The sequence below is a fragment of the Sinocyclocheilus anshuiensis genome, unplaced genomic scaffold (assembly GCF_001515605.1).
Source record: "Sinocyclocheilus anshuiensis isolate Anshui unplaced genomic scaffold, SAMN03320099.WGS_v1.1 scaffold831, whole genome shotgun sequence".
In the NCBI taxonomy this organism is placed as follows: domain Eukaryota; kingdom Metazoa; phylum Chordata; class Actinopteri; order Cypriniformes; family Cyprinidae; genus Sinocyclocheilus; species Sinocyclocheilus anshuiensis.
The window spans coordinates 299,742-310,765 of NW_015542380.1; the positions used below are offsets into that span (position 1 = coordinate 299,742).

Consider the following 11,024-nt stretch of genomic DNA (forward strand, 5'->3'; position numbering starts at 1 on the left):
TATATAAATATATTTAACATTTTTTCTTAAATATACGTGTGTGTGTGTGTGTGTGTGTAAAAATGTTTATGGGCAATTGTTTTCAAAAATAAAAAGTAATATCAGTAATATAAAAATGTCATGAGTTTAAAGCTTTTGAGAATGTCTTCTTCCATGATCCATGAAATGAAAATTTATTTAATGATATTTAATATAATAAATATTTTAATAAATACACATGTTTGGAATATGTTAATATTATATGTAATGTAATATATTAATATTAATATTAATATTTTACATGGTATGTATTTGAAAAAAGATTTGATTTACATATTTAAATTAAATATTTACATATTTTAAAAGAATTATTAACAAAATCATGAACGTCATGAGTTTGAAACTCCTATAAATACTAAACCCTTCCACTTAAACATCATTGTTTATCAGAGTGTTTGATCTCTCATCTGCCATATGTTTTGTTTTTGTTTTGTTCTCTAAAGACTAAAGTGTTCTGGATACATACATATTTCCGCACGCATATTCTCCTGAAAAGCTGCGTTGGCAGCACTGACAGGGTTCCTGCTGTTTTTCTGAGAACTAATTCTTTTGAAATCTGTGAATGTGAAAACTCACTCCAACAATCATTGTCACCGATGATGACGACAGAGACCCTGTGAAGGCTTGGAGAAAAATGCTGCCTGTACGCACAACAGAGCTTCTCCAGAAAAAGGGGGCGGTGCTCCTGTCTGGAAACTATGCGGTCTAGTGCTGATGTAGACCATAGACGAATTCTGAGGCAGACTTTTAGGTCAGGTGTGCTTGTGTGGACTTGTCTGATCTGAACGAGCACAAGTTGGCTACTCGAACGTGAAACAGAGACAGACTAAACAATCCCTGACCCTCCTGTAGAAATCCCTAGCCGTTTGTGGCAAAAGGCCTTTGTGTTTTGTTCCTAGCCTTGAGGTGAATAACTCACTCCTGCCTTCAGAATAAAAGGACGTAACTGGTCAGACCCGTCTAGGTAAAGAAAACGGCTGAAATGGAGAGATTATGTAATACAACCCACAGACATGTACACAGAACGACAAGGTTTCATCTGCGTAAACAGAGTGGAATAGAAATCCTATTAACCTTTACTTTTATACACGCTAATCATGAGGACAGGTGCTGTACACCCAAACATATGGACGCAAACCCAAACACATGTAAAAAGTTACAAACTTACCTCATCGACAGTGAGCGGCATGCATATCCGGTATTCTTTCATCAACATGGTTTGGCTTAAATGGGCTTTGTTTTATCCTTTTGTCTTTCTTTCCCTTTCTGTTTCTCTTAAGCGTCTGTTTCCTATTTTCAAACTGTGTCAGCATGAAACTGTCAAGCGGTTTCCGTAAAGCAATGTTGCACCCCTCTTCCTCTCTCACTTCACTGATGTCAGAGCTGGTCCTGTAAACTGCCAATGTGTAGCCGCCGTGTTTATTTTATTGTTCTCATAGTCTCTCTGTCTTGCCTTCTTTCCTGGCTCTCTGTATCACGAATGTACTCGCTTCCTTAGCATTCAGTTCTTCCGTTCTGTTTTTAGTTTATGGTTTAGTGTGATATTACAGAGGTAAGAGCAAAACGGAAGCTTCCTTTCTCTACTTCTCTCTTTCTGTGAGTGTGAAAGAAGAAAACAGACTGCAGTTTTCATGTGTAACCTTGCCATGTTCTTTGCCCCTCCCTCTTCCCTCCCCTCATCTCCGTTCTGTGTGCATTCTTTTCTTGTGTGCTTATCTTTATTCTTTCTCTCCTCTCTCACTCAGTCCACCCCTTCCCTCCTCCACCTGACTTTACTTTCCTCTGCTGATTTCCCGCACAATGCCAGCTCACTATCTTCTTCATCTCTTTTACTCACAGTCCTAGTTTCACTTTCTCTCTCTGCTTTTTGTCCTGCTCTCTTTATATACAGTATCAGTATAACTTCACTTTGGCCCAGATTAAACAAACTCTGTTTACAATACAAAATGCACTGACCTGTAGTCTGTAGAGTCCTTTCTGCCAGACAGAAAGTCTGTGTGCGTGTGAGAGGTTTACAATACTGTACAAGTCAATAAATTCTTTGAATCAATACTTTTATTCAGCAAGGATCCATTAAATTTATCAAAATTGACAGTGAAGACTTCCATATTGCTAGAAAAGATTTCTATTTCAAATAATGCTGTTCTTTTGAACTTTCTGTTCATCAAAGAGTCTTGAACAAAATGTTTCCACACAAATATTAAGCAGCCCAACTGTTTTCATCATTAATATTAATAAGAAATGTTTCTTTTTACGTTTCTGATGGATCGTGTGACACTAAGGACTGGATTAATGGCTGTTGAAAATTCAGCTTTAAAATCACAGGAATAAATTGCATCGTAAAATATTTTAAAGGGGTCATTAGATGCCCATTTTCCACAAGTTGATATGATTCTTTAGGGTCTTAATGAAAAGTCTATAACATACTTCGGTTAAAATTTCTCAGTGGTAGTGGAAAACAACACCCTTTTTACCCTGTCAAAATCAGCTCTGTTTTCAGCAAGCCGTTTTAGTCCATGTTCCTTTAAATGATAATGAGCTCTGCTGACCCCGCCCCTCTCTTCCATGGGGTTAAGAGCCGTTCTCATGATACTGTTTACTTTAGCTGCGGAACTTGCTAACTAGCACGTTATTAGGAAAGGCGATTTGCAAAGATTCATAAAAGAACCTTATACTCACTTCTTCTGTAGGTGAGGCTGGATCACGAATGATTCGCGCGAAGATAAATGTATTTAGGTAGATTGCGGGGCGCATTCCCTTCAAAAACAAAGCTAATCCACTGCGTCTTCAGCGGCTCAGATGTCGGGAGTAAATGACGACTGCTATGCCCATTATAACATCCAACAACAGAACACCTCAATCGCTTAGGAGTCATTCTTGTCTACATCTGCTCCAGCGTCGAAACAATGGTGGACTGATGACAGCTCACTCTGGGTGGGTCTAAGGTAAAGTGTCAATCAACAATCGTGGGAGGGCCTGGGTCTGTGTGACGTCACACAGACAGGCATCTGAGATTAGCTCGATTTGAGAAAGGGGAAATTATTTAACGAGATTAAAAAAAAACACTGGGTGGATCTTAATCATTATAGGGTGGTTGTGTACACACACTGCACACATTTCAGTTCAAACAAAACTTGTAAAAGTGCATGTCACATCCGAAGACCCCTTCAAAGTAGAAAGCGGTTATTTTAAATTGTAATAATATTTCACAATATTAGTGTTTTTACTGTATTTTTTGATCAAATAAATGCAGTCGTGTGAGCACAAGATACTTCTTTCAAAAACATTTAAAAAATCTTACCGATCCCAAACAGCTGATACTACAGTAAATGTTGTCTAAAAATGCAAAAGTTTGAATTAAATGACATAAAGTCATAAATGTCAGTGTGGTACAACTTTCTTGAAATTGTAATGACGAGAAAAGCCTTCTTGGAAAGTAATTTGGCATAATGATTTATATAACTGCTTCGCTGCTTATTATTTGAAATAGATTTGTCTGCAAAATCAAAGTCATGTGGTGCAACTGACGTACAAACATGCATGAAAAAAACAAAACTGGAAATAATACAGAGGATATGATTGTGTCAAGGTCAACAAGTCTGTCAAAGTATCAGATAATTAGATCTTTAACTGACAAGACATGGCTCATTTGTAAAGTGTCATGTGGTGTGACTCCTTAAAAACATACTTTAAAGGGATAGTTCACCCAAAAATGAAAATTCTGTCATTAATTACTCACCCTCATGTCGTTTCAAACCCGTAAGACCGTCGTTCATCTTCGGAACACAAATTAAGAGAAGAAAAAAAAAAGACTTTATTCAACAATTCGAGAATACTTTTTGTGTGCAAAAGAAAAAAAAAAAAAGACTTTATTCAACAATTTGTCTCCTCCGCATCACCCTGTAGCGCCATTTTGGAGAGTATCACATATGTAAACAACGTATGCTGTTCTGTGTCAGCTGCGTCACGCCGGATCTGTTTCCTATGTTGTTGTGATTTGATCTGAACGAAAACAGCGTATCCGTGTGACGCAGCTGACACATAACATCATAGCCTACGCTGTTTACGTCCAGCGGATACTCTCCAAAATGGCACCAGGGTGATGCGGAGGAGATGAATTGTTGAATAAAGTCTTTTTTTGTTCTTTTGCACACAAAAAGTATTCTCGTAGCTTTGTAAAATTACGGTTGAACCCCTGATGTCACATGGATTATTTTACAGATCTCCTTGCTAAGTTTCTGGACTTGGGAACATTTCAGTTGCAGGGTCAGACAGCTCTCAGATTCCATCAAACATATCTTAATTTGTGTTTTGAAGATGAACAAAGGTCTTACGGGTTTGAAACGACATGAGGGTGAGTAATTAATAACAATTTTCATTTTTGGGTGAACTAACCCTTTAAGATACTTTAAATACAATACTTTGTATTGAAAAATAAATGTAAAAACATTTTGTGTACATTCCCATATATTTATGATGTAAGGGAAAAAGTTGTATTACTTTTTACTTGATGCTTATTCCACATGACATTTAGACGCATTAAACTGAATTTTTTTCTTGAAAATGGTATAAAAGTTGGGTTCAGAGGTAGTGGATAGGGAATCAGAAATGTCATTAGCTCAGTACAAAAACAATCAAAGTCTATAGAAATTCTCCACTATGATGGAAAAACAAACCTGTGTATGAATTTGATCAGAGGTGGTTGCAGGGCACTCACGCACCCGCTTGGAGTCCATGGTGCTCATCTGATTAAAGATTACCTCAAGTACAGGAGAGAGGTAATTAAGCATTACAGGAGAAGAAATTCATCTCCCCCACCATACTCTCACTCAGCACATCCAGCCCCCATTTGCAATTTAAACGCCCCCAGCAAAGCATAATAGTTTTCTGCTCTGGTGATTTTGGTTTCACTGTGAACTGCCCTGTTTCCTTTTCTTAGCATAACTATGTTGTCTTCTCAAAGCACAATAGTTTTACACCTTCAATCCTCTAACAAAAGGAACCAGCTCAGCTTCTGAGCGAATGGTAATGTTTTTGGTTTCTGTTTCTGTTCTGTTCAATTGTTTTATCAGCTTAACCGGATCAGGCTAAACTAAACCCTGTCATCTTGTAGGCAGCGGCAGAGTCAATATGTCTTATTTTCGGAAGGGATATACTAGTTGCCTGTGCGCAGTAGCTGGTATTGGGGTAGAATGGAAACCATGAGAAAGAAAACTGAGGGGGAACGAGGGGGAACTGAACACAAACTAGCCTGCTGTGTTCTGAATGAATCTGTGAGAGCTGGTTGAACAACTGTGTCAGTAAAGTGTGCAGACACTTTTGATTTTTATTTATAATGTATTTTTTTACACCTGTGATGGCACTACAACGTCTCTACATCTGCTGCTCTCGATCCTGGGATTTTGTAAAGCAAAGGATTGATTAATAGTAGATACGAAGATCAGCGAGACACAGTCAGTCTGAACATATTGGTCTGTTTTCACTTTCTGTTTTTTGTTTTGTTTTACTGTAAAATACCATGATCGTAGTGAATGTATATGAGGAGGACCATATTTGTCTGCATTCTAGCACTGGATTGCCATTATAACACAAACCTGTTTGACAATTGTAAATTCTTTCTTAGTTGCACTTACACATCTGCGTGAATGCAAATGAATGTCCAGAACGGTCATTTCTTGACAATGCTCCCCTTTCCAATATATTGTGACCAAGCAGGTTTTTTTTGTAGGCCTACCTCACATAAGGCCAATCATAGTTTAGAATGGTGGCATCTAGACTGGCCAGGCATGTTTTTTTAGTAGCTACTAATCTTTTCTTCTGTATTTTGATGAAGATCTGAGTATAAAGGCTCGCAGTAAATGAAAACAATGCAGGGCGGGGACTTTGTTCTATGCGTCGGTTGTTGATTGGATTTTGAGATGTGGGCGTTGCGCTCAAAAATGGCAGATCAGCGTGAGTTTGCAGGGGCAGGGTTTGATTGGAAAGGTCCAACATATGTCACCAGAAAGAAGTCACTAAAAAGTTTTCACTGGAACATCCATCTATAATATTTTGTTTAAAAATTATGACGTCCAAAAAAAAATTGGTTACACTTTATTTTAACGTGTCCTTGTTACAGTGTAATTATACATTTAAGTACAGAGTAAAATTAATTAACTACATGTACTTACTATATGGTTAGGGTTAGGATTACGGTTTGGCTAAGTGTTACTTGCATGTAATTATGCATACCTTTTTGTTATTATAATAGTACTGTAATAAAAGTACATGTAACATGCTTAAAAAAAGGACACCTTATTGAAATTTAAATGAAATATATGCATGGAAAATCATTCACTTTAAGATTTATAACATGCGTTAGGAAAACAGGTGAATTTGAATTTCATGCAGACTTATTGATCTAGTTTGTCAATTGTCAAGTCTTAAAGGATTATTCTGGGATAAATTCAAGTTAAGCCCAATCAACTCATTCCTTGTTTTCCTAAAAAATAAGCAAAAATCAAGGTTAGGTTGAGGCACTAAAGGAAATGTTAAGCTTATAATTTTATAAAATGCATATACAGTAATTCTTCTGTTAAGTCTTTGAAGATGTTAAAACAGTTCATAACTTTACAGTAGTTTTAGGGTTTATGGCTTTACATTGTTGGACAACTTCACAGAAAAGGATCCCCTGTACACACACTAAAATTATGTTAACACATATTGTTCTGTTGCTGTATTTTTTTAAATTGGGTATTTGAATGTTTACGTATTGGCACCATTCACTTCCATTGTAAGTTTCTTTCTGTAAGACAGATTTGTGTTGTCAAGAATAAGTGGAAATTCATTTTTGTGGCAGCATTATGCCACGAATGCTGTGGATTCACTGCATTATTTACAAAACTAAATTAAGTGCATTTTGCTTAAAACAAGTAAAATTATCTGCCAGTGGGGTAAGTAAAATATTCTTAAAACAAGAGTATTTTACTTTACCCCACTGGCAGATAATTTTACTTGTTTTAAGCAAAATGCACTTAATTTAGTTTTACAAGACAAGTTTTACAAGTTTTACATTAAGTTTTACACTTAATTTACAAGACTAAATATCTTAAGTCAATTGCCTTATCTAATAAAAGTATCTTGATTTAAGAATTTTTTGATATTTTGACTAGAAACAAGACAAAAATAATAAGTAAGAAAAGCCATTTTTTGCAGTGTTGAGCTAGTACTGAAACCTGAATATTCCTTAAACATGATAAAGTAGAGCAGACAGAACAATGTACATTTCGTAATGGCTGGAGAGCTGCATTCTTAGCCAGCTGAGAGCACTGATTGGTTGGGCCTTTTAACTGATATATCTGAGAACTTAGCACACACTGGGATAAAGCCCAAACCCCCGGTGTTCTGGATGATGAAGGGCTTTTCAATCTTCTCATCGAATCTCTATCTGACCCTGTCGAATACCTCTCGAGAAGGAGAAAGAGGGGTCTTGAAACATGTGGCATCATGCCATCATTAGCCGTGGATGAAGCTGTTCGGTGAGAGTAATAGTTTAAATGGAATTATAAGTGATCAGAGAAATGACCTCAGGGACTGAAGGCTCTCATGGCTTCCATCAGCTCTGTCTGAACCCTCCAACTATACTATACAAACACAAGCGAGGAGCCTTAAAAAAGAATTATTCATACAAAGTCTTTAGATATTCACAAATGCGGATACTTGAAAACGGTGATGTGCATTTGCGCTTGTTACGTTAATTAGCTCGGGATTACAATGCCCATCATTTTATCGTCTGTGAAAACGAATGTGACGTACTGTAGCTTTTTTTCTGTGCTGAAAGCTTAATTTCGTGTCTACGTTTAACACGAGCCCAGTCAGGGACAGGGTTCAGTCTCACTGCAAGGAAAAAAAATCTTTAAGAGGAAGAAAATTTATTCAAGAAATGAAATGTAGCGGATTTGAACGGAGCCGTTCTGCGAGGGCACCGTAAAGGATTAGCCCTATTCTTCTCAGAAGGTCGCTGACAGCTATTGCGCAAAAGTACTTGGTTATTTTCTATTACAGCTCGGCCCGAGAAAAAATTCAATCGTCGTGGAGGTGTCCCAGTGTGAAAAGAAGGTCTGCGTGGCACTGCTGAATGGGGCTCTCACTCTCTCCATCTTCCCTCAGGCAGTCTCTCTCTTTAGTTCTCCTATTAGCTTCTTCTGCACTTCTCCCTTGCATCTGCTTGTTTTATCCGACACTAATGCCAGATGCCATGTCATAGTCCGTATTATTATCCCAAGGCCTGTTTGAACCTTCAATATGATTCCTATAAGGCCCTGCGCATGCCTCTGGGACTGCTGCTCGATTCCTCCATCTACTATTTACTTGATTTTTCTTTATCAACTCGAATCAATTTTGGTGAGTAGACGAAGAGAGAATGAAAGTAAAGCCAGCAGAGAGCGAAAAAGAGGAATCGAGCGCGAGGGCAGGAGGAAGCGTAGCCTTTGCGTTCCTCAATCTGATTTGATGGGATTTACTATCAATGTTTACTCATCTGTTGTGCTCTGAGCTATAACTCAAACAACAGGACACATATACAAAGAGAGCGAGCGAGAGGGTGCAAAGGGTGTGAACATAAATTCCACTGAATGAAACTTGTTAACATGCCCTCACTTCAAAATCACACTCATTCGCTTTGACAGTTTATGTGGCAAACCATTCAACTGACATCTGTCACTGCCCAATGGGAATCAGACTGATGAATGATATGTGGGTATGTGCAACCTGACAACTAGAACACTGGTCCCCTTGCTCTCTCGCAAAAATCATTGTGGTGATTGAGTAGGTTGCACCAGCCCCTATAAATGGCCTAAATAGATAGTTCACCCAATTTCTTTCCTTTTATTGTTTTTTCAACTATATTCAATGGGGTCCAAAACAATGTTGGACCCACTGACTTTCATTTTATAGAGGCAGTTTCCGAAATATCTTCTTTCTAATTTGGGATGTAAAGATTTGTCACTATTTCTGTTTCATTGCAACAAAAACTGAAAATACTATCATCATTTGTACTTGTTCTTTGGAGCATAAAAAGATATTTTGAGAAATGTTTTTGTCTGTACAGTGAAAGTCCAAAACTGTTCAGTTTCCAATATTTTTCAGAATATCTTCTATTCCACAGAAGAAACTAAGTCAAACAGGTTTGACACCTTCATATTGATGCAAACCCACAGGTTATTTTTTAATTATGACAGTATTTACATTTTTGGGTACAATACCTTTAAGTGAATACTTGGCTACTGTCCATAAAGTAATATTATACTGCATAATATGACAATTATCTTTGTTTATAAGCCACCTTAAAATTTGTGTTCAGAATTTTGAAAAGCTTTGCATTAGAGTTAATTTGGTAATGGTTGATGTTTCAAAATACTTTCGCCACATGTAAACTGTAATAAATTAAATTTTCTTTAAAAATAAGGTACATAATCATAAAATTATTTGTACACTTAAATGTTTAAATGAATATTGACAAACAGTATTTAAATTGGTAAAAGCTATTACAGCAAACAGGAATTTTATATATTTACTCATACTACAGTTCTTTCTGATCCTCGAATCTGATTGGCTGAGAGGAGTGTGATATTCTAATGATAACAGAACTCCAACCGTTTCACTGTTTATATCACTCCGCTTTCTATATTTCTCACAGCGAGTGTCATGGCGGACACAACAATTCCACAACAATTTTATAAATAATACTGTTTTTGTGTCTTCAGATATGCGGTTTGTTAATAAAGATAATGTCTATTTGAAAATTTGCTAAGATGTTTTTGGAGATGTGAGCTCCAGGGCTTCAGCGGCCATTCAGCGCTCATGAACCCACCGAGAGCAGCCTCACCTCGGCCAGATCTTCTGGAATTTGCCGCTGGCTCTGATGTCTCTATAGTGGTTAAACACGAGATATAATTTGTTTTGGGTAAATCTAACTGGCAGTCTTTGGTCTCATTAATCTATTATTTGTTCCAGTGCAAGTTTTGGCTGAGGGCAATATTGCTCATATATATGTGCTTCTGTAATTATTTAGATAGGGTTAGGTTGCAACTAAGTTTACTGTTGCAAAGCTCAAATATTTAGCGTATTAAGTTGTATTCTAGTGCTCATTTATACTATAACTTAACACTGGCCTCTGTTCTATTAAGGACCTAATAATAAAAACTAATAGGTATGAAATGGATATGAATGAACTTGCATTGAATGACTAAGTGTTTTGACTGTTATATCCAATACGTACTCCTGCACAGACATGATGCTGGGAGGAGATGAGGAAACAGATCAGTAGTTTATGCTTTAAAACACAGGATCCCAAACCTGTTCCTGGAGGGCCCCCAACAGTACTCACTTTGGATGTCTCCCAAATCAAACACACCTGATTAAACTCGTCAGCTCATTAGTAGAGTACTCCATGATTTTAAATGGATATGTTATGAGGGAGATTGGGGGGTCTCCAGGAACAGGGTTGGAAACGACTGTGCTTTAAATGGCTGAATGATATTTCATCAATAGCGCTGCGTCACGCTGGGATTCAGTAAGGAGTGACCTTCTGCAAAAAACATTTGACCATTTATCATCTGAGCTCACTAAATGAAACACACCGAGTGTCAGTATTAATCACGGGCTATTGAGTTATTGGTTTATTAATCGATTGACGAGTCACCACATCTACAGGACCACAGATGTAAAAAAGAGCGCTCACACAGCAGAAAAAAATATTTTATTAAGCTCTTTAAAAAAAAAAAAAAAAAAGGAAACAAAATAAAAGCACTTGAACAATTATAAGGCACGTTGATGCTCCATTGGTAGCCCTACTGCAGCTCAAGCTACTTGCTTCATCCACCGATCATTTTCCCGGCATGAGCAACGCTAACTCACTCCAGGACACGCGCTGGCGCGCACGCACGCACACGGTCGGTGCATATTTTCCCCCGTGTCTTTGCTGTATGATACACGCGTGTCTAGTG

At 37.4% G+C, this 11,024-nt stretch overlaps 1 protein-coding gene across 1 annotated transcript in view; it reads right to left on the reverse strand.

Annotated features, from left to right (window-relative positions):
* The window catches only part of LOC107692561 (cytoplasmic phosphatidylinositol transfer protein 1-like), a 13,447-nt gene extending 11,746 nt beyond the window's left edge, over window positions 1-1,701 (reverse strand). The window contains exon 1 of the mRNA XM_016491653.1: window positions 1,208-1,701. Within this exon, the coding sequence (XP_016347139.1) occupies window positions 1,208-1,255 (48 nt within the window). The 5' untranslated portion in view covers window positions 1,256-1,701. The remainder of the gene's footprint in view (window positions 1-1,207) is intronic.
* Window positions 1,702-11,024: the final 9,323 nt, after the last annotated feature.